Genomic DNA, 24,682 nt, shown 5'->3' on the forward strand with positions numbered 1-24,682 from the left:
TTGTACCATTGTTACAAATAAAAAAAAAGTAGTGGTACAAAGAGAGAGGCCATCGTTTGAATGAGAAATTTATTTTAAAACTTTCTGTTCATTTCAGGTTGAGATCATCCATAAAAATTCATATGAATATTTAAATTACAATTTTCATAGCATTTTGTAATATTTTAGGCCCTATTTACATGGAATGTAGCAATTTTCGTGCATTTCCACCATGTTGTATCGGTCATCCCACCTGCGCATGCGCAGATTGTTGTTTCATTTGCACCAGTTATCATCGCACTGAGTACCAGCTCTCACACGTGACCAGTCATTATATTTTAGTCTGCTTCATTTTGGAGATAATTAATGTCATTTGTAATAACTGCTTTTTCATTTTCGCCATTTTTGCAGAATAATTTTGCTTCCATTCAAGCCCTAAAGTTGTTGAAGTTTCCAGACGTCCCATTTCCACCAAAGTTTAATGGCAAGTTTCATATTTTACCAAATGCAAACGGAGGACATAGTGTTTATTCCTGGCCAAAACTAGCTATATGCACCTTGTACTTTTGCTGTTTTCGGACATTGTAAACATGTGTTTTTTCTGTAATTTAAAAGGCCCGCCTTTTTGCGTGATTTGGCAGTGTCCCTAGTATATTGATTTTATGCTAATGCTGTTACGTAATCATGTGTGTGATAGAATTTGTACATGTGTTGTTTGAAAGACAAAGGTACAGTGTTTATGTAATCATTGAAAAATGCCATGAAAACGATCCACAAATGACGTCACGAGTCAACTCTTAAAACATACTGACTGCCCCTCGTATCATTCAGATGCAGTCAAAAAGATGACATGTACGCAACCGTGCAGAATCAGTACACTCAGATTCTTGGTGTAAGGTTGGTCAAAATATTATTATTAACACAGAATTTTCTCAGTCATTGCTGTGGAGTCAGGTCAAAATTAAGCAAATGAGGAAAGATTCACATGACCTCTATCAAAAGTCATTCACTTTCTGTCAATTGTTATATTTTTGCACATTACAGGTATATATGGTGTCCATGATAGTGGTTGTACATGGCAAAGCACCGGGCAAGCATACAAATGTCTTGGAATGGACCACATGATCATGATCTTTGAAAGTCTTGATGCAGACACCGAGCTCCGTCGTCTCTCACCTGTAGCGCTTTACTCTGATCAATACCTGGACGTAATCAATGGTCCTCAGGATCATGGATGGTGCAATGGTTATACCTGCCAAGAGCGTATCAGTACATTTTACACCATGGTTGCCACGGGCAAAGAGTATGGAGTGTATTTTTCTAGCATCAATCCTCAGAGAATGAGACTACATCTGCTGAATGCAGTCATTACTCAGAAAGTAGTCGTTGGAATATACTACGCCAATCCACAGCGTCTAGATGTGTATGTCAACGGATTATATATCATGCCAACTAACGGAAAATTGAATGAAAATGGCGATTTTGTGTTAGAAAACGACCCACATAAACGTTCAACCTACAAACCATCTGTAACTTCCAATGTTACTGGAATGAATTACTTTGATCGTGATCATTCAACTTTATACATCTTGGTCTGTGGAAGTGATCCAGTGGACATCATAACCACTCCAGTTGTCGTGGTATCATTTGACGTGCCAGCAGTATCAGTGGATGATTTTTTTGAAGAAAACTTGATTCAAAACTTAGTTGCCTTTCTTGGGGTCAAACGATCTCAAATCAGAATCATTGAAATCATGGCAGTGAATAGCAGACGTCTGAGATCTGTTTACCATTTTGAACGTTTTAGACGAGCAACTGATACAGTGGAAGTTATTTTTGAAGTGGGTGATCCTCCAGCAGATTCAATAGTAACAGATGGTGATGCAGATGTAACCCATGCGACTATGGCAACTCCAGTTGATTTACTAAGTAAGTAGGATAAGTTTGGTCAGCTTAAATTTCAATTCGGTTAACAACAAAATCATAATTTAAACAAAGAAACAAACTTGGAAGTTTGTGGTGAACATTTGTAGTTGGTCATTATTCCCAATTCCAGAAAAAAAAACCACTATTTTTTAGAATAAAGGTTTTAACTTTTGAGACATTAGCATGGTGGGCCATCAATGGGCCTTTTTACACTGATCATACATAGCTACGAATAATTTGGACTATGTAGAAGTGTAAGAGTAAACAGGGGGCATGTGACAGGGGGATCAAAGCTAACCCGTATTAAGGACATTGTCTTTTTGGATGGTCTAATTTGGTGTCAAAGACCTATACTTTATTTTCAACTGTGTTTATGCAGACTGCGGCAACATAAAAAGCCAAGAACTATACTTATATATCCCAAAAATAGTATACCCCACCATGCACCCATAAATGTACTAATCACTCCTATACATTGATATCAAATACCCCTTGCCCCCTCAAAACTCTAAGTCAACTGCACCATTGAGAGGGGTATTCAATAGTTACACCCTAGGCAATTATGTTTACATTTTTCACAATTTCTTTCAAACAGCTGATAAAAAGCCATTAATCTCTGTTCGGTATTCCATTTCAGTGGAAATGCGTGCCACAAAAGAATTGCCCTCTCTCAGTGTCGAACAGCTGGAGGAAGTTGGCTCAAAACTTGCTGACTCTATGCAACAGGGAGAATTGGAAGAAGCCATCAATGTGCCAGTAGTGTCCATGACAATGACAGATCCGGAACCAACACCAGAGGATCCTACTGGTGGTGTGCATGCTACCAATGAAACAGGTGGACCTGCAAATGGCAGTGAACGGTAATAACAATAATGCAGATAACGGTTATCATTCTGGCTGAAAAGCAAATCTTAATTACCCACCACTGAAAATTCAGGTTGCACGACCAAGTCAACAATAATAGTTGTAGGTGCATCTGTTAGCAGTAGTTATGACTTTCTACAATGACCTGGTAATAGAGGACTATCAAAATGAATAAAATAAGCAAAAGATTTAGATTTGGATTAATGTACACCAAATGTTCACATCATGCAGTATAAATGTTATTGAAATTGATCCAAATTATGTTTCTGAGTTTATTTCTGTCATACCTTAGGGTGGCACCACATCCAAATTGATTCGATATTAGGATCAACAACCAATAATGCATAATACTTAATGGTGAAAAAAGAATTGGTTTTACGTACAAAGATTAAATGTGTGCACAATTAACAAGATTCAATGAATTAATATTTCATAAATATTGGGTTAGATCAAGCATCCTACAGTTGCTCCCAAGATCAAGCCAATTTGAATGAGATGCCATATTTTCATTCATAAGTTTGATAGTAAGTTTAGATTTGGACTTACAAATTAGTACATCATTTGAACTTGATGGTTTGAACACTTGTACACTATGAATAGCTTGTAATACGCGAGAATGATCAGGTTTTTGTTACTGTGTGCATCAATAAAGTTCCAACTTACACCTATGTAAGTCATGCAATACACAAAGCCATAGTACTGCAATTGTGTTGTATATTATCATGTTCACATTTTTGTATATTTTATTTTTTAGCTTTGATGAGCAGCAGACTGAGCACCCGGAGGATGAACACGTCGCTGTTGTGTATAGGATTCCAAGTGTACTTGTAATTCACATGGAAGCATCAGGAGCATCAGAAAGGGAACCATTCAGTGTGCAACCAAAGATTAAAGTCCTGGATGGTGTTGTAAGTGTTTGTTCCAAGTGTACTTGTAATTCACATGGAAGCATCAGGAGCATCAGAAAGGGAACCATTCAGTGTGCAACCAAAGATTAAAGTCCTGGATGGTGTTGTAAGTGTTTGTTCCAAGTGTACTTGTAATTCACATGGAAGCATCAGGAGCATCAGAAAGGGAACCATTCAGTGTGCAACCAAAGATTAAAGTACTGGATGCTGTTGTAAGTGTTTGTTCCAAGTGTACTTGTAATTCACATGGAAGCATCAGGAGCATCAGAAAGGGAACCATTCAGTGTGCAACCAAAGATTAAAGTCCTGGATGGTGTTGTAAGTGTTTGTTCCAAGTGTACTTGTAATTCACATGGAAGCATCAGGAGCATCAGAGAGGGAACCATTCAGTGTGCAACCAAAGATTAAAGTCCTGGATGGTGTTGTAAGTGTTTGTAGAAGCAACTGGATGGAATGACACAGAATACTGATGTCAGTCGGGAGGGGGGGGGGGGGCTTGAGAGCTGCTCACCTATGTTGCCTTTTGCATGTTTTTGTGTTCAAGACACCTTTTTAAAGAGAACTCCTACCACATAATCTAAAATCGCTTGTTTCAGCGCATCAACTAATTTGACTGATTTTAAGTTCTAAATACCATATTTCTGCCTATATTTCATTGTTTTAGCCTCCATTCTCGTTAAAGTTCCCTTCCCTTCTCAAAGACCCCACCAGTTCATTGCCCCAGTCAGTTCATTATGTAACTATCAGACATTCATGCTGCTGCAGCAGCGGCTTGATGTATAAGCCAATGACATGCCTTGATTGCTTGTCTGCAAAATGCGCATGCGTTTAGCCTCTGAGCGGTAAGGGTTAGACCTTCTGTTCCCTCTCTGTCATGACTGGTCTTTTATAATGTACCATACATGTAAGATTGTATTAGCTCTGCAAATAGATCCATGGATTTTATTCATGAGTCATTCATTCAATCATTCATTCATTCATTCATTCATTCATTGCATCACAGGATGTACTTGTGGAGCAACTTGGTCATCACTCCAATCCATGGCAACTTGCTGCTACCCTCCGTCATGGCAATGGTAATCCAGATGCACAACTTCTTGGCAGCACAACAGTGCCATTCAAAAAAGGCTTTGCCAATTTCCTGGATCTGGCCATAGATAAAATGGGATCTGGATACACTTTGGATTTTGCCATTATTCATCCCAACTCCTCAACTTTGGCTATCGACTCATCAGTGGAAATTTCCATCACAAAGAGGGAGTATTATGCAGTGGTTGCATCAACACCCTCTTTGGCATATGTGGATGAAGAATTTGCTGTAATCGTAGAACTCAAAGATGTGCTAACTGATAGGTTCCCACAAGGATTGACTGACAAGGTATGGAATGAACCAAAACAAAGCCTCATTAATGTTTCATTATCTTGCTTAGGAGATTTATACTTGCAATTAAAGGGATTATCAGACCAAACGACCAACAATTATATGTAGGCTAATTTGAACAGATCATGAAATAAAATATTTCATAAACATTGCAAATAACTCTTCCTGTAGGTGTAATTTGCTGTCCAAAGTATAGACTGCTATCAAATGTATGTGAACCATAAATGGAAGTAATAAAAGTTTGGAAGTAGTTGTCGACTTCATCAAATACAACATTTTTGGATGTTCTGGTTAATCTCATTAAATGATACAAATTTTCAATATTGTTTTCAAGGGTTACACATGGAAAGCATCAGCCAGTCTACTCATGCCATCCAACTATCATGGGTCACTTGATGGCACCATGGAAGTGACCTTTGACATGAACACAGCTCAAGCCCATTTCCAAGATCTTTCTATCAATGCGAAAGGTTATTTGTACATTATCCAATTCCACGTTTACACCATACCAAGCAGTGACTACGATTTCACCGTCAATTCAGAAGGGTTTGATGTTAAGTTCAGAGGGCAGATAGCACATAGCGGTGACAGCAAGACATTCACCATATGCTTTGATGAGGACTATGACACAGTTGCCAGGGGCAATGAAGGACTTCTGAAAATCAACTTTTTTAATAAAGTGTCACCGATGTACCCGTATGCAACATTCAGCAATGTCTTAATATCTGAAGGTAGGTCAAGAGCATAACAGACAAGGGGTAGTTTGGGGTTAAGCAGAATACCCCCGGAGAATACCCCCAGGAGGCAAAATTAGGATGAGAAATATAACAATTCAAGTTAATTGACCGAAGATTTTTTGACCAGTCTCTTCTGAAAAGAATGATATTTTCCCTATAAACATGGTGAATAAGCTTATGCTTTAAGCGCAGACCAAGTTTAGCTATGCCTGTAAAGAAATATGACAATGCTATCCTATGGAAAATTTTATGCATGCAAATTAAGGTATGAGTGCTAATTAAGTTGAATTCATTTACTTGAATACACTTGGTATATTCAAAAGTAAAGATATACTGTTGCAATAGTATATTCTAACACTGCTATTGGTAATTTTGTTAAACTGAATTTTGTACCATTTGTTGATATTTTAGGCTCCATATTAATCACTTTTGATGTGCAAGGTGATGTAGTCTCTACACAAAACCAGATGTTGGAAGACCTATCAAATGGCATGATTACACTGTCATTCAATGGCTATACTCTGTCAGCTGACAACTATTTACAAGTGGATGGGAAGGAGGTTAAAGCTGGGGTAAGTAATGATATGGTTTAATACAACTTGTTTTGTAGTCTGACTTTGACAAAGAATTGTCTTTGGTTTTTATTGGACGAGCAAATTTAGAATAGTAGTCACTATGCCAGCTAAGTATAATCATAAACCTAGCCCTATCTCATAATTGGGGTGGTGGCAGTTATTCTAAAAACACTTGCCTTTTATTTTTCCTCAGGTGTCAATTGGTAAAAATGTCCAGCTTCTTGGGATACACATCCCCCTGGCTGTTCTACAGTAAGCAATGATGGGGAACGTGTGCACCAAATGCAAAGATATACCCAAAGCATAGACCCTATGCCCAAAGATTGCACCATACATAATGCTATGGCAAACTTGTGCACCAAAATGCAAAGATATACCAGCTCTGGCAAACTTGCCATTTTGGTTTGTCGATCATGGAGGCCAGATAATGTAGCCCCAAATTGAATGATAGTTTGCGTCTTTAAGTGTGTCTTTAGGTGTTTCAAATGCAGAACGCAAACAACTGCACATTTTGAATCAAAGTTTTCTGGAAGCATAGCAAAATAATCAAAGGTATATTAAGTTGCCTCCATGAATGACGCACATTATGGAAGAGTAGATACTCTTCAATTCTACCTCATTGATCAAATGGCTTCAATTGAAGTTTAATTTAAAGGGGAATCAACTTCTGAGGGGGCCCACATTCCCCCTCAGACATCCATCATGCAAGCATGGTGTGCACTGCCTGTGGTCCAAACTCCACTTTTACAAACATGTGTCCCACCGTACCCCCACATATCAGAATGGATTGATGTCACCCATGCACAGCTACAGGCAGACCCCACGGAGCTATGGAAATGTCATATGAAATTTTGGAATGATTTTTTGTTCAAAAGAAATTACTAGTATTTGTGAAAAAGGAAATGGACCAAGGAAAATAGTGTCACAAAAAGTGGACCATTTTGACATTTTGACAATTAGTAAACTTATACCTAGTATTAGTATATACTTATGAACTATCATCCTCATGATTTATCACTGCTAATAAATGTAGCTGTTATGTAATCTATAGACTTAATTACCAAAAGTATGGTTCTCCAGAAGGCAAATTATTTAAAATGCTTAATTTTCGGGCTTTTTGTGCTTTTGACCTCAGGTTAAGGTAGTCCTGGTTTGCGAATGCCAGACAAATAACCACACCATATTAGTCTCTCAAACTTGATCTAACGTTTGTTTTGGGCTGGATGTGTGGGTAACTAATATATTAATTTCTGATATTGGTGCTAGACTATAGATGTTGAAAACAAAATCAAATTGGACAATTTCTCTGAGGCAAATGAGCACTGCAAAACATACACTTGCGCAAGTTTTGAGACTTGCTTTTTTTGGCCTTTGATAAAATAATAAATATGTGGAGTTACTTATTATAGTTCTATGTAGCATTGAAGAATTATAATGCAAATCATGAACTTAATGTTATTTTTCTTGCGTTTACTTACTTCCCATACAGAAAAGCACAGCTTTGTTTGCTCCGTGGCTTATTGCAGTCATAGTAATTATTGCAATGCTAATGCTGCTCATCACAGCATCTGCTGTTTACTGGCTTTGCTTTCTTAAAAGTAAGTATGCTTTCACTTTCATGCTTGTCACAAGTTAGATGAAAAATAGTACAATATTAGTAAATTGTTAGTACAGTGGAACTTGTTGACGCAAAATATGTCAATAACACAAAATGTGTTTAAAGTCCCAAGCATATACCTTGTAACATAATGATCTGATAATATTTGCTTTCAAAAAAATATTAAAGTACACCTTTCATTCAAGTAAAATGAAATATTGTAAGTCTGATTATGGGATGTGATTACAATATTGGCATGTGTACTACGGTGTTAGTATTATCACAGACCCTATGATTGATACTGGGACCAACAAGGAAGTTGCAGGCTGCCAAGAGCTAAGAATATGGGTAGATCACAGAATTAAAACCAGAGAACCAGGACTTGGCCGCCATCTTGAAACACACATGGGGCAAAAATTGGAGTATTCATGTTTTGCTCGAAATGCAAGAAAAACTGATCGGTGTTTGTGTGCAATACTAGACATGTGGCATGACACAATGACTGCATCAAAGGAGGGACACAATCGTTCTACACGTGTGTGATTGAGTCACACAGAATTGTTCTTGTTTATTACTGCGTTGGCAAGGGCCAGAATACCAATTTTTTCCCTATAACTGACCATGCTTTATGGCTGTATAGGGATTCCTGGTCCTTGAAGAAACGAGCTCAGCATTTGCAATAGGGGTCATTTTCTCAGACAGTGTTGTATTGCATAGTCCAAATTGTGTTTGACTTGCTTCATATTAATTGGACTGGAAAATAGATTTTAGGCATAGAAGAGCCCACAGCTGCTGATTAAGTTAGGATTTGATGAATAAATGTGATAAATCTATTCACATCTTTTGTTAATTTCTACATTCATTATTCCTTCTATTCCTTTCCAGATGAATCTTAAGATGTGTGATGTGGTTTCTTGGGTCAGTTTGGTTGTTCTCTTTGCCATAAGCATGATAAGCAAGCCTACTGCAGTCCTGGCTACCAATCCAAGGACAGGCCTAGGCACACCATCAAAATGCTCTCTACTCAGTGGAGTACCTAGACACACCATCATATGCTTTCAGTGGAGTACCTAGACACATGTCACACACTATGCTCTCAGTGGAGTGGCCAGACACACTATCATAATTATTGTGATGTACCCGAGTAATTTAATTAAATCAGGTATACTTTGTTCACATTTAAAACTATTTCATGAGAGATGAGAATTTGCTCTCATGTAATCACACTATGACTAAGTCAGTCAGACCTATTTATGGATCGGGAAATCCCCACGATTACACAATAAAATAATGTGAATGTGTAAGAATAAGCTATTAATAGAATTGGGACTTTCCAGTTTTACTAGTTTGGCATAAAAGAGAGAAGCAAGAGATTTTCATGGCAGATTTTATGAAAGTAAGTGTTGTGTTGTGCTATAAGGAGATTAAAATATGTGCCTTAAAAGAAAGGTACTTACAATTCCAGACATTTGTTTTTTGTAGTCTATGTGCTTCAGCTGAAACAAAGGAGATTTGAAGTATGCCAAAGTGCTCATCTGTCAATGTAAGTGATTTGAATGGAGCAATGCCTGTTCCATGAGACGAGAATTTATGTTCTTCTCCATTTACCATCGGCACCAGGACCTGAATACCCCCAATTTTGTATGTGGCGGTATTGTGAGTCCCGGTTCTCTGTAACTGGCGGTATGGGGAGTCCCGGTTCTCCTTCTCTAATTCTGTGGGGAACCTTCATCTATTGGTGGTGTTCAAGGTCATATACTGAGGCCAAAGGTCATTTGAGGTCAACTTATAAATAGGCTCAAAATACAAAATATGGTCTCACATGAACCAATTACATCCAAGTGCAACCATTATCATGTTTTGTTGAATCCAAGTGTGTAAACATATTGGATCCAAAACATAATGATAAAAATTGGATGCTTTTCTCGCTATGAGTTTTAAAATATTGGACTCGACTACGTCTCGTCCAATATTTTAAAACTCATAGCTCGACCAATGAATATGGGATCAATCGATCTAATTTGATATCGAACTTGGAGCAAAATCTGCATTATGGGAGCTTTCATGTAATGGTGGTGTTCAAGGTCACATACCGAGGTCAAAGGTCATCTGATGTCAACTTGTAAATAGGCTGAAAATACAAAATGTGGTCTCAATGAACATGATATCCAATTACAACTAAACTTGAGCCAAAACTGCATAATAGGAATTTCAATGTAATGGTGGTGTGCAAGGTCACATACCGAGGTCAAAGGTCATTTGAGGTCAAAAGCTCATGTGAGTTCAAAAGCTCATTTTAGGTCAAATTGGTTTCACATTATATATTTACTATATATATATTACTATATACTATATTTACTATATATTCACTACCCATTATCTTCGGACAACCTTTCTGGGACTGCCATCCCTATTTTTATATAATTTCCGTTGATCATGCCACTGTTTTTCCAAGTCTACCACGATCTTTGCTGGACAATTATAGAAGGAGAAGCAATAGATTATGTAACGCATAGTCTTTTGATGCCGATTAGATTTTCCGGCAGGTTATTCATGAAAATGGTGCCATTTTTTTTTTCGAACAAAGGGGTACAGCAACAACGCCAGGTAAATAATTGTATCGAGGGTTTAGAGCTAGAAAGCCTCAACTAAGTCAACTCACAATCACCTGCTCCCGCAAAATGAGCATTAAGTTGCCAGGGCACTATGGAAGATTATTAATCATGACAAAATTCAAAAGAAAACAAGACATTGTGGAGGAAATACTGATTTTTGAAGGCCAAAGCAAGGAGCTAACTTAATGCTCATTTTGTGAGAGCTGGTCATAGTGAATTTCTGGTTCTGAACCCTTAATATTGTACAGGAGGGTAATTAAATCAATACATGTGTATCTGCTATCATGCTGCTATATCACAAATTACAAAATAGTGTCAACATTTCTATTCGCTCCTTATCAATGATAACTACTCTATTGTTAGTAACGACCAAATAGAATAAAAATGCTATATTGTTGAGGGGACAATAAGCAGTGTCTCACCATTTATAGAATTCCTGAACGATTAAACCAAACGGGGGCTAATTCAGATTACCTCAATTTTCAACTATCATGTCTATTGGATTTGTGCCTCATCGCAGCATATTGGCCCAGAGAAATTATAGAAAAAGCAAACAAAATACAAAAATAGAGGTTCATAACCACATCACATTGTATGTACCCCAGAAAATCTAGAATATTTACCTTGAAACCAACAATCCTTAGGCAATAGAAACAAATTAGTTCGATCTTTCGATCGACCATCGATGCTTGGTCGATCCTTATTATTTTTGAAATCAATTAATTTACTAATATTAATTGCGATAAAATAGTAATTTGTCCATGTAGTGATATTGTCCAATATAAATTTAGCTTTAATTCTGATTAATTAGTTGATTATTCATTAATAACACGCATCGAAGCAGCATCGACGGTCGATCCAAAGATCGAACAAATTTGTTTCTGACGCCTTAATTACTTAAAATGACCTCCAAATTTGGTCAAATATATTGATTTTTATGCTCACCAAATTTCTTCACAATGGGATGAATTAGTGAAAATGTCAAATGCTTGAGGAAATCCCAAGCATTTCTACTAATTAAACCTCTGATCATAATAGTCAAATTTGTGAGAAAATACCAGGGAAAAAGGAAATCCAATCATCCTTACTAATTTGACCTCAGGTAGCAAAAGCCTACCTATTTGTCTGGAAGGGGGATACGCTGTATACGGATATAGGTGGCATTTTTGGCTTATCTTTTTTGGTACATTCCCTAGGTCAATTTTGGTATATGGGTCACTCATTTTTTCAAAATGTTCTTAAGTTTCTCAGAAAATAGCACAATTTGGCCTCAATGCAGCCATTTTTTTTTAATTTACCAAAAATTTGGGGACAAGTTGAGAAAGCTCTGACTTTTATTATATTGATGGGTCCAGTTTCAGATTCTCACTATTCTCAGCAGTACCTCTCTACCCATTGGCCATTTATTTACGTATACCATATTAAGCAATGAACACACAAAATAATAAAAACAGTTTTTATAATCAGTTTTTCATCTACCTTTAATACTATTTTGTGCAAATAAACACATCAGTCTCAATACAAAATTCAGGGATGGAGTAAAATAATTCGGTGCGAGGGTAGCAGCATAATTATACTGTGGTTCACCTCAAGTTCACAAGTGACATAAATGCTTTTTTGCAGTTGCACAGCAAGTGTGCTGATAATTAACTTTATGTGCCAAATTTCCGAACTTGAGGAGGCGAAGCACAGTATAGCAGTGTTTGTTCTTAGTTGATAAAACATTTTGTTCTTGTACATTTCCATTTCTGCCCAATCTTCAGTTGTCTCTGCACCACTGCACCAGAATAAACCACAATTTGTATTTTGCACAGAACTCTGGCACTTTATTTTTGCCAAGAGTACTAAATATATTACACCTATTTTCAGTCTATCAATGGACGGATTCTAAATTTCCTACAAAGGCAAGATTTTCGAAAGAAACTTAACATATCTTAAAAGGGCATTTTGTGATCCACAGCCTCATCCCCTCACGTTTCTAAAAAAAGATTTTTATAGCTTGGCAAAAGTTTCGTCAAATTTGAATTTATGTTCTGTAAATTTATGTAAACAGAACAAAATTACAACACAGTAGCCTACGGAGCCTATGTAATATATATAATATATACATATAACTTACAAAAACAAAATCAAAATCAACTTAAATTTCGGGAATATGCAATTTTTGTGGATATCTGCTGAAACATACCATAAAAAGAGGATGTTAGAATCACAAAATACTCCTTTAATTTTAACCTAACATACAAAATTTAAAATAATCAAATTTAATTAATGAAATATTATTTCACTGCAATTTCAATAATTTTTTTTACCAAGTTCAAAGATAGATTTAGGGGCAAGTGCTTATTTTAAACCAAGTGTTTGGTGGGTTATTTAATTCAAATGAAGTGCAGTAAAATATTTATTAAAAAGATGGCCACTGTTTTGTGCTCATATGATCATTCATATGTAATCATGGTAACTACTGAATTACAAGTAACTCAAGACCATTAAAAGGATGGCAAACTGAACATGGGAGGGGTTGCTACAGCTCTAAAATTAAGCTTTTAGCTTTGCAATAAAAATGTGCCAAAAATTCATGGATTTTATTGCCAAAACACTTGCAAACATCCTGTCAAAATCAAAGCAGATTGGAAATGCCCTTGCCTCTGTAACACCTCCCATGAGAAGTATACATATAAAAACATGCAAGACACAAAATATGGCCACAGTCAAAGTCAATTGTGATATCAAACTAAAAGGTAACTTTTCACACCAAATTATCTGCCTAAATGGCAGTTTTTCTATTTAGTATTCCTATTCTATAATCACTAAAGAATGGATAGATATTTGAAGCAAATTTAGCAATTTACTGCTTAAACATATTGCTTAAGGCATTATAATTGTTTACCAATACCAATGTTGATTATTATTATTTTTTTTGTGTCAACAGAAAGTATTCAACACTACCATATATAAAAAAGTAAACAGATGAATGATAAATTTATAAAAAAAATCTTCTTTTTTCATCACTATTTAACCTGAAAATTATCTGGACGGAATAATTGCACCAGTTCTGGTACATATGCAAATTGTAAAAATGTATAAAAAGGGTGAACATTTTTGTGTATATTTTTGAAAATTAGATAAAAAATTCTTTTTTCATCACTATTTAACCTGAAAATTATCTGGACGGAATAATTGCACCAGTTCTGGTACATATGCACATTGTAAACATGTATAAAAAGGGTGAACATTTTTGTGTATATTTTGGAAACTTCAATTAAAAATATTACAACTTGGCAATTCGGTTTTAAAGATATGAAAATGTTAGACATTTTTTTATTTGTTTAAAAAGTATGAAAAGGGTAGAAAACAGGTTAGCTATAAAATGTTAATTAAACAATTCCAATGTGAATTTCTTGCTGTATAAAACTACATTGACAAAAGCATTTTATAGTATAAAAGACCTCATATAATACATTTGAAGAAGAAGAAAAAAACCCTTTTATCAAGTAAAAAAATTTTTCTACACCTTGGTCCATTATAACATTTGATCCTATAGAAGGGATTTAATCCAACACATTGCATCTTGGTTTGGGCAATCTCCCTCTTTGCTCAACTATGAGAAATTCACCTTACATTAGCTTTAAAGAAATATTCATGTCAGTAAACCAAATACTAAATATTATCATAACAGCATAGTAAATAAATAGTTTTGAAAATAAAATACATTTATGTAAAAAAGTAAAATATTTAGGAAAGACCAAGTTTCGCGGGAAAAGCAGTGGACCAGTTCATCTGTGATCAAGCCATCAGCCAAGATGGCGAAAGCTCAGTTCCGTGAGTAATATTTATTGGATTTGGCTAACATAATTAACCAGTTTATATTTAGGAAAGAACTTTATAAGACAGGTGCATCAGGTAGGAAAAAAAAACTCTACTTTTATCCTACATATATGGCAGATTCAACCCATTGTGGGACGTTTTTCAAACAAATTCATGCTACTGGGTGATCATGCATATCATGCTATGCATGACTGGCAGATTATTGACCGGCAGCCTGGATTTGTTGGAAAAACGTCCCACGATCTGCTAAACTACACTGATATTGACATTGCTATTTCATGCAATTTTCACTGCACACATACTACATAGTTCCTTGTTGATTTTCCAAGTTAATGTTCCCAATATACACACATCTATTTATAAAATAAGGCAATCTGGGCTCATACATAGATCTATGTTACAGTTAGAATATTAGACCTGATTATTTTACAAGTAAAATACTTCGTTTCATATTCCTAGTAATACCACCTTACAATGCTAACGTTTTCACACACACATATCTATTTGTTTTCAAATCATAATAATGTCTATGGAACTACACAAGAAATTATTACCCATTGACAGATTTGTTTTAGAATTTTGCTTTGAACCATAATATACTATTCCGGTTCAATTTAAATATTGTCATTCTTTCCAAAAATTTTGAAAAAAATATTAGCAACAACTGCCAGGAAGGTTTTTTGGTAATTTTAAGCCAAAAATGAAAGAGGTAAAAAAGAAAACTCACTCACAATCTTAGATACTCAACTGGTGGATTTAATTTTTAATTCAGACATTAACTTCAAATTGCTTAAGAACTGTCCTACAAGCAGAATGAATTTGGCCAATCCCAATTATTTGTAAATTAGGACATGTGTTAAGATTACAAATATGCCAAGAAAGTAACCAAATTCATTTTAAAGATGGTACATTATGGCTTTTATAAATACTCCATACATAAATTTAAATGTAGCTGGGATGACTCTTGAAATGGCAAAGGACAAATGTCAGACATTCTCTCATGATGCCCAGTGCATAGTGTACATTCAGAAGGCCAAGCGTTACCCTGTATCTCATGCACTATTCAGGGTGGGTCCCTCCTACTGTCACCTGGCACCAATTCAAATGTCACTTTTACTGTTGGGCAGTCATTGCACCTTCAAACCTGTACACGAGGATGAGAATGTTTACTACAACCTGGCAAGGTAACAAAGGGTATGTACATTAACCACTTCAACTCCTACTTGTTTGTCATGATATCACAAGCTGAATGCTTTCACTACTATCAAATGTTACTATTTCTTAAGCTAACCATATACCATAATATGATTTTAAAATGATGTGATATTGCTTTTGATCACATGTCTATCACATGGACAACATGCCTTTTACAACTTTTGTTCCTTGGTACTCCACTGAGAGCATACGATGGTGTGTCTAGGCCAGTCCTTGGATTGGCAGCCAGGACTGCAGTAGGCTTGCTTATGGCAAAGAGAACAGTCAAACTGACCCAAGAGACCACATACACACATCTTGGATTCATCTGGAAAGGAAGAAAAGAAATAATGAAATGTAGAAATTAACCTATGAAAAAAAGAGGTGAATAGATTTATCACATTTATTTATCAAATGCTGTAATAAAATAAATAAATGTTGGCTCCTCTCAGTTCTCACATGATAAATGGACAGTGCCTAAATTCCATCTTCCAGGCTAATATGATGCAAGTCAAACCTCTGTGGAAATTGAGCTCTGTCAGCTTTTCTGCCTTTCTGTATACATAATTTGGAATGTGCTGTCTGGGAAAATGCTGAGCTCCTTTTTTCTTTCTTCAAGGTGGTCTTTTGATTCTGCCTTGTTTCATTATCCAGACCAATACATTTCTTTGTGTGCTTTTAGATAATGTGTTTTGATGAATAGTTTTATATGTCCTGGAATCAGTGGCCCAAATATTTTTCTTGTCTCTCCCCCTCCCCCCCCCCCCAAAAAAAATTACATAAATTTCCACTTTTTTAGGCAATTTTGCACAAAATTTGTTGATTTATGGAATAAATAAATAATTGTGTAAGCTCAACCAAAATTTTAACAAGGAGCAACAAAAAATCTTTAGAACAAAATACTGGGAGTAAAACATTTAATTAGGTCAAAAGATGAACACAATAACTTACCATTTTCATTGACAAATCGGATGAGGGCACAGTCAGAGCTGTACACCTCAGACACTGACAGCTTCTTCTCCAGGGATCCATCAATGTCTTTCAGAGTCTCTCTCATCATGACAAACTTCTTGTCCTTCAAGTCATCACTCAAAATGCTCATGATGTCATGCCTCAAGTCATACACTGTACCCACTATATTGGCATTGATAGTTCCCAGTTTAAGGAAGGTTCCGTCCTGGTTCTTAGCCATAAGGTACATCTTCTGGCGATCTTCAAGCACTGTGTAGTAAAGAAAAAAAGAGTTTATGTTGATGACACCAACATTATTGTCTCACTGATACACTGAGGACTTTTATCATGTTGCTGGCATTTTTTCCCAATTTCATGCTATAAATAGTACTAGTATACTTATGAGATTGAAAAGTACACACAAGCACTAGTTGGGGTGATATGATACATGGATTTTGCTGACAAAGCATTGATAGATTTCAAATGGCATGTATAGGCATATGATACTGTAGTTAACAGATCCATGGGTCAAAGCATAGTACTCTCTAAGCACAAGTATTGCATTTAGAGTGAGAATTTCAAATGAATGAACTCAGTATTACCACCACTCAACCATGACAGCATATATACAGGGTGGTTACTGCATGCCACACTTTTATTCTCTCTTTTTTGTTTCTGGTAAGTATATCTAGGCATTAACAGCTGAAATTTAGGAGATAACGCTAACAAAACTTCAGCCAGGCACAAGTGACCTGGTGCAGGGGTCCCCATAGATAGCTGGTCAAGGTAATTTTACAGGACAGGCAAGTGTAGTCAAGAATTACGCATATTAACCTGATTGGAATCAAATGTATAAAGGTCTTTTATAGGTCGATTTGCACCTGTCTCTGATATGTATGGTCTTTTTAAAAATACAGCGTCCATCTGAAACAAAGGTGGCCGACTGGATGAACACTTTGTTCATTCACTTGATATTCCCCCAGTAGATCCTGTTTTCCATAGGTGGATATAGAAAGCAAACATGGGTTTAAAATAACAGGATGCATTTGCACATATTTTAGTTATCATTTAAAATGCAGGTGTAAGAAATGGAAGAGCAAAATCTCCATAGCAACCAACCTCTTTCCTCTTGGTCGTCAGCGAATCCTGGTGGCAGTGCTGTAACCACTTGAATCTCAGGTGTACGTCTTGGGCTATTAGGAGTAGGTGATCTGAATGCTGGACTATTCAAACCAATAGATAAATCTTTGGTGGTAGTGACATCTTCTGTCAAATGTCTGTGGTGATATGAAAAAAGGGAGTTGGATATATGTATAGGTTTAGTAAGCTTCAAGTATGATAAAATTTGGATTCTAACTTGAATTATTCATATCAGTGAGCATGGTACATTACTTTAATTAAGCACAAGAAGCTGTTTGGCTTTGTAATGAAAGAATATACAGTTTACATATGAAAAGAAAAGGTAGAAATGGGAGAAACACCTAATTATTAGTGGTATATGGTAAAGATGCTTGTTAAAGTTGAAAACAAACAATATCTATTGACAGCTGCAAACCTTTAGGTCCAATATAATATATTATATACTTCATTAATATATTCTTGTTCATTGATTGTATATAAAACAAATATATACTGCCTTTATTCGAAGTTCTGGTTAAAACTATGGTCCCTCGTTGAGATCAATTAATACTTTTGTACTATTGATCTCATCTCGGAGCCCATAGTTTCAACCAGAACCTCTCATGGCAGTATATATTTGTATAATATAATACTTGCTGGTGTTCATAGTGCATTTATAAGAAACGTCGCACTTTGAAATGTGTGGGGTTTTAAAAGCAACAATAAGTTTACAGATATCTACTTAGCAAATAATAAATTTTGCTGAATGAAACACCAGAATTTTTTTTTAAAAACTGACTTACTGTAATTCTGGATCTGAGCTACAAGATGAGCTGTCTTGGTGGACTATGAATTCAGGTGTTTCAAAACCTTTGTTGGATGCTACACTCTCAAGTCGCATATGATCAGGAGATGCTGAATGGAGGGGTTGCATCTCACCAACTTTGTGATCTGTAAAACATAATATTAAGGTTATTATGTTAGAGTCACATATTTAAGTTATCATGTGGGAATCACAAACCATCATGTGGGAAAAAAAACCATCATGTGGGATCACATAGTTATCATGTCGGAATCACAAACCATCATGTGGGATCACATAGTTATCATGTCGGAATCACAAACCATCATGTGGGATCACATAGTTATCATGTGGGAATCACAAACCATCATGTGAGATCACATAGTTATCATGTGGGAATCACATACCATCATGTGAGGTCACATATTTATCATGTGGGAATCACATACCATCATGTGGGATCACATATTTATCATGTCAGAATCACAAACCATCATGTGAGGTCACATATTTATCATGTGGGAATCACAAACCATCATGTGGGATCACAAGGCCACATAGTTATCATGTCGGAATCACAAACCATCATGTGGGATCACATAGTTATCATGTCGGAATCACAAACCATCATGTGAGGTCACATATTTATCATGTGGGAATCACAAACCATCATGTGGGATCACAAGGCCATGCAATATGCATTATGCGAAAATTAAATAAGAGAAATGTTACCGCAATACGCATTCACAAGTGCGCATTCACAAGTGAACATTGCGCACGGAAACAATAAATAATCATGTGAGGTCACATATTTATCATGTGGGAATCGCAAACCATCATGTGGGATCACATAGTTATCATGTGGGAATCACAAACCATCATGTGGGAGTCACATAGTTATCATGTGGGAATCACAAACCATCATGTGAGGTCACATAGTTATCATGTGGGAATCACAAACCATCATGTGAGGTCACATATTTATCATGTGGGAATCACAAACCATCATGTGGGAGTCACATAACTACCATGTGGGAATCACAAACCATCCTGTGAGAGCCAAATAGTTGTGGGAGTGATTAATAGCTGTTGAAAAACTAAAACGGTGTGAGCCAAAGCAGCAGGTTGAACGCTTCCTTGGGCACAATCTTTTTAGTGAACATGATCAAGGGATCAAGGAAAAGGTTATGGGGGTTCACCCCTAAAAACATTTTTCTTGCTCTTCTTATGATGAAATATCATCATTCAATTCCGGAAATGTTAAAATAAATCCGGAAAAGAATTTGGAAAAAAGGCAACAAAAATTCGTAAAAACCTACATAACTGGACTTGAGTCACTTATTTATCATGTAAAGTCGCTTAAATCACAATTACCATGTTGGGAGTTACACATGGTTCCTCGAAGGCAAACAGTTAGGCTTGGCAATTAAAAATATTAACAAAGTGGGTGTGCACATAAGAAGTTCTAAACACCATTTAAAATGGAAAACATACATTTATGGAAAAATTTATTGACCCAGCAACTTACTTGGTTTAGCCATGAGTTTGCACACAAGCAGTATTATGATGATTATCATTACAATAGCAACAACAACAACAACTGGTATCACCCATATTGGGAAGGCTGAAGATCCAGAGCCATCATCGTCATCATCATCATCACCATCATCATCATCATCACCACCACCATCCACCTAAAATAAAACACACAGAAATAAAATTTGTGGTCATAAGTCTGACACCAAGCAAGAAAAATATGGGTGAGAAAAAAGTTTGCAAGTGATTGATTCTTTTAGGTCTGCATCCTTTATTTGCAATTCTCATGTTCATGCTTTTAGGCTGTGAATTATGTTTTGGTCCCCATGACCAATACTCCAATATGGCAGATTTACCATATGGTTTCTCATGAAGCCAAGACTAAATGAATAGTGTGAAATCCACAGCTATCCACCTCCTCTTATTCAAAGTTATACAGATGATTATTAAGGGTTTAATGCAAAAATATTGTATAACAAAGCCGATATGACCTTCTTGCATTGGCCGGCTAGAATTAACCTCATAATTTACCTCTGAGTTAACCTCATCTCCATCAACCAAAAAGACAACATTAGCCACCAAATTGTTTCCTTCAAAGTTGAGTACAATATCACCATCAGCCAGGTCTTGTGCTATAGCTTCCTGTGTACCCTCCAAATCACCCTGAATGTCAAAGGTCACAACAATTGAACCTAATAAAAAAGACAGGAAAGAAAACATGTGTTAGTCTTGAATTTTATAAGAACATTTACTTACGTAACTTCAGGTAAATTTGATGAACTAAGAAAAAGTAGCGAATTATTTGTGGATTCTGCAATATAAATCAAAAAATGGGAATGCATCCATCTATTTTGTAGCCACCCTGTTTTCCCATTTTTGATTGAACACACTGCTAATTCTATAGAATTTGGTCAAAATTCTGTTTAAAATGTAGTTCCAATTTAAGACCGCTTTGATTAAAATCAGAGCATTCTTATTTTTTTTAATCCTTGAGAACAATAGTGGAAAACAAAATTTGACATTTGACCTTTATGCCTATTACTAAAGAACTGTACATCGGAGATCGGTCAAACTATACTTTTTAAGAATCCTAATAATGAGAGGAATACAATTAGATGGTGTCTATCCAATTTTGAAATTTGAGCCCTGAGTTAGCAGCCATTTTGTTTTATGCAAATTAGCATTTTATCCCTACTTCCCTTTTCTCCTTTTTTGATATGTTGTTCAGGAGGGTGCTTAGAGGCACTAGCAAGCAAAAATATAGATGTTTCAATTTTGTCCAGGTGTACCCATTATTTAAGTTGACTAGTCTAAATGTGGATTAACAGATAAAATATCAAAAGAAATTCCTATAAAAGCATTATAGTGAGAGTCCAGGAAAGAATATTTAAAATTTCTTTCTGGAATGAGTTTGGAAATTAGATTCTTTCTGTGATCATTTTCAGTCCAGTTCGGGGTCACTATTTTGTATAATTCAGCATTGGAATTCTAACACTTTGCAAGACCATCCTTCCTCCTCCTGGCAAAATTGGAACCCTATGATAGATAGTATGGCCTTGGTCGACTCGACTTACCCTTAGAAACAGCTACATTGGTAATAGTCACATTAGGATACATAGGAGCAATGTTATTGAGGAAAGAGCTGATAAACAAGTCTTCCTTTCCTGCTACAATTGCATCATAATCGGCATTGAAAGTAATCGTCAGTGTGCTTGCTTCTCCGGTGTGTACCACTGTATCGGGATCCACCACATCAAACGGATCTGTCCGCACGGTGAAGTCATATGTACTACTGGGTACTGTGATGACTTGTATCTCCAAGATATACTGATAACCAGTTGCATTGATGGATAGGTTGCTGAATTGAGCTTGGGCTGTTGCAAGGTCAAAGGTCACATCTACATCACCGATAAGTTCTCCATTGTAAATTGTAGGATCATAGAGTGAGGCCATAGCTTGCCAAACAAAATCCTACAAAGACAAAATATTACCAAATGAAGTCCACTTACATAAAAAGGATTTTTCAGAAAATCGGTGCACAGAAATTTACTTTAAAGACATGACTAACAGGAATGTCAGTTCTGGATGAATGTGGCAAACCCTTATGGAAGGCACAGCTGGTATTACCAATATCATTAATAGCCACAATTTACTCGTTTTTATAAGTTCTATTAAGAACTGTTATTATCTTTTCAAATTCCTGACTTTTTAATCAAAACATGTGACAAATGGGATATGTGGCACGACTGCACGTTTATCCCATTGTGTGATATCAGCCCACCCAGAGGATGCTGTAATTGTTTTTACTAGGAATAAACATTTTTTCTGTACTCTTCCTACCTTTTCAGCCAGATCAGTAACAGCTAACATAGTTTCCCCATCTCTGATCTCTACGATGACATCAAAACTCTCACTGACATTAAGCATATCAGGGGCAGTAACCACTGCAGCATAGTATTCTCTGCCCTCTACATCAAAACTTTCTGAGCTCACAGTCAAAGTTGAGGTATTGGGATAGGTGATAGCGAAGTCAAGGATATAGTCAGATTCGGCGCTGTCAATCTCAAGGCCTGTGAAGTTAACCCAGCCATTATTGAATGGTAGGGTTGTGTTGCCAGTCAGATCTGCATAGACACTTCCACTGTCAGATTTTATGGAAACTGTCAGCTGCCAAGGATTAGATGTGGTACCTAGCTGATCCACAAGAATACCCTGGGAAGAAAATCACATAATTAATATTATTATATTATACCAACACAGAATATTAATTATTTATCTATCATGCTCACATATTGTTAACCCATTTAAAGGCCCATTCATGGATTTGCAGAACCAGAACACGCTCAGTCGCTAGTTGCATGATTTTCTCTTGACTATAATTATAGTCACGCAACCTTATTTGCCAGCACCTTGTGAACCAAATGTATCTAATGGATAAATGGGAATCCTTTTGTTGTTGCAACAAATTCAAATCTATACTGGTATCCCTATGTTGGTATGATACTGCACAGCAGGAACTTATCAAAGAGAGGACTTTTAGATCCTTTATCAGGTGTTTTTGTGCCTATTGAGCATCTCAAGAACCAGAAGATCCTTCTCAATCTTGATAATTTTGACATTATCAAACAATGACATAAAAATGACAAAAGGCAGCTACTAGAAAAACAAATGGTATTTTTTTGATGTGATGAGATATGCACACTTACCAAAGCATCTAAAACCTGAACCTGAGGCTGAACAGTGAATGGTTCTCCCTCTACAGCTCCAGAAGGCTGAGTGTATACAACAAGTTGTGTTGGTATACGGTACACCACACTAACTACGGAATTGGACTCTTCTTCAGCTTCCTCTGCAGCCTGTTGCTCTGCATAACTGTAAACAAAACATGCAAAAAGATTGGAGGATTTCCCATGTTTAAAATTAAGTGGGTCAGCAGTCAAGTTAAATTCCTACACACATAAGGGCATATAATATTAAGCAATATCTATGAGCGAAGCGGTTCTTTTTTAAGACATCACTTCCGTCACTAATTGTCTAATATCTAATTGCTAGCATGCCCAATTTTTGACTGCTAGTATGATATGCCTTTTACAGGCAAGATGAATGGCAAGGGTCAAGGAAGCAATAGCCAATCAGAACCTCTCAACGCCATGAGTGTGTACTTTGGTAAAAACAATCCCCCGGATGTTGATCTACGCATCTCTGAGCACTCCCTGGCAGTAGTCCAGAAAGTCAAGTTGCTGGGAGTTATCATCCAAAATGATTTGAAATGGCAAGGCCAGGTAGACAATATGCATTCCAAAGCTAATGGAAAAATGTTCATGTTACGCAAACTTAAAGAAGCAGGTCTCAACGCAGGTGAAATCCTCTCTGTCTACAAAGGTTATATGAGACCAGTGTTAGAGTATGCAGCCCCCCTATGGCATGCAGGGCTCGCTCAGAGCCAGGAGGACCGTCTGGAGAGAATTCAGAAACGCGTGTATGTAAGCTGCTCCTTGGAAAGGAGTATAAATCTTCTCCGACTCCTTGCAACTCTGGATCTTGAGCCTCTACACTCCCGTGAGACTGCAGATTTGCAAGGAGTTTGCCTCCAAAGCACATGCATCTGAAAAATTCTCCAGATGGTTCCCTGCCACTGACTATTCATCCTCAATGACCCTAAGAAAGCCCCCTAAAGTCAAGAGTTACAGGTGGAAAACCAAAAGATTCAAGGAAAGCCCAGTTCCATACATGGCTGAACTCCTGAATCATGCTTAGTGTTTTCCTGTCCATCTAGTGATTTGGTTTGAATCATTTTTTGTGGGAATGGATGGATGGGAAGGGCTGGTGTGATTTGGTAGTCCAAGCCTTTTAGTGCAATTCCCTCTCCTGTCATGTTGTCATATTATCATATCTTTTTATTATGCCGTCACATTGATATTCTATTTGGTTGAGTTTGTGTGCAATGGTAAGTGTGGGTGTGTATCAGTGGATGTTGGTGGGTGTGGGGGGTGTGTGCAGGGATGTGTTTGAGATATGGTGTTGGTGTGAGTTCGGTTGAGTATGAGCTATAGCTATTTATTAATTCTTTGATTGTACCTTTTAAAATTTTCATTGAGTATGTATTGTGCAATAATTCAAGGTTTTTTTTATGTATTTTATTATTATTTGCATTTCTTTATATAAATTTG

The 24,682-nt window shown here is 36.5% G+C and overlaps 2 protein-coding genes across 2 annotated transcripts in view; one reads left to right on the forward strand and one right to left on the reverse strand.

Moving 5' to 3' along the window:
- Positions 1 to 9,425, forward strand: part of LOC140147461 (fibrocystin-L-like) — a 64,555-nt gene extending 55,130 nt beyond the window's left edge. Inside the window, exons 49-57 of the mRNA XM_072169239.1 lie at positions 1,024 to 1,908; positions 2,543 to 2,765; positions 3,524 to 3,677; positions 4,000 to 4,101; positions 4,681 to 5,055; positions 5,393 to 5,789; positions 6,207 to 6,367; positions 7,860 to 7,968; positions 8,871 to 9,425. Of these exons, the coding sequence (XP_072025340.1) occupies positions 1,024 to 1,908; positions 2,543 to 2,765; positions 3,524 to 3,677; positions 4,000 to 4,101; positions 4,681 to 5,055; positions 5,393 to 5,789; positions 6,207 to 6,367; positions 7,860 to 7,968; positions 8,871 to 9,007 (2,543 nt within the window). The 3' untranslated portion in view covers positions 9,008 to 9,425. The remainder of the gene's footprint in view (positions 1 to 1,023; positions 1,909 to 2,542; positions 2,766 to 3,523; positions 3,678 to 3,999; positions 4,102 to 4,680; positions 5,056 to 5,392; positions 5,790 to 6,206; positions 6,368 to 7,859; positions 7,969 to 8,870) is intronic.
- A 6,081-nt stretch (positions 9,426 to 15,506) lies between these two features.
- The window catches only part of LOC140147462 (fibrocystin-L-like), a 96,157-nt gene continuing 86,981 nt past the window's right edge, over positions 15,507 to 24,682 (reverse strand). The window contains 9 exon segments of the mRNA XM_072169240.1: positions 15,507 to 15,932; positions 16,556 to 16,825; positions 17,675 to 17,832; positions 18,478 to 18,625; positions 20,005 to 20,170; positions 20,544 to 20,704; positions 21,587 to 21,983; positions 22,353 to 22,724; positions 23,219 to 23,384. Of these exon segments, the coding sequence (XP_072025341.1) occupies positions 15,778 to 15,932; positions 16,556 to 16,825; positions 17,675 to 17,832; positions 18,478 to 18,625; positions 20,005 to 20,170; positions 20,544 to 20,704; positions 21,587 to 21,983; positions 22,353 to 22,724; positions 23,219 to 23,384 (1,993 nt within the window). The 3' untranslated portion in view covers positions 15,507 to 15,777.

The sequence above is a fragment of the Amphiura filiformis genome, chromosome 3 (assembly GCF_039555335.1).
Source record: "Amphiura filiformis chromosome 3, Afil_fr2py, whole genome shotgun sequence".
Lineage (NCBI taxonomy): Eukaryota > Metazoa > Echinodermata > Ophiuroidea > Amphilepidida > Amphiuridae > Amphiura > Amphiura filiformis.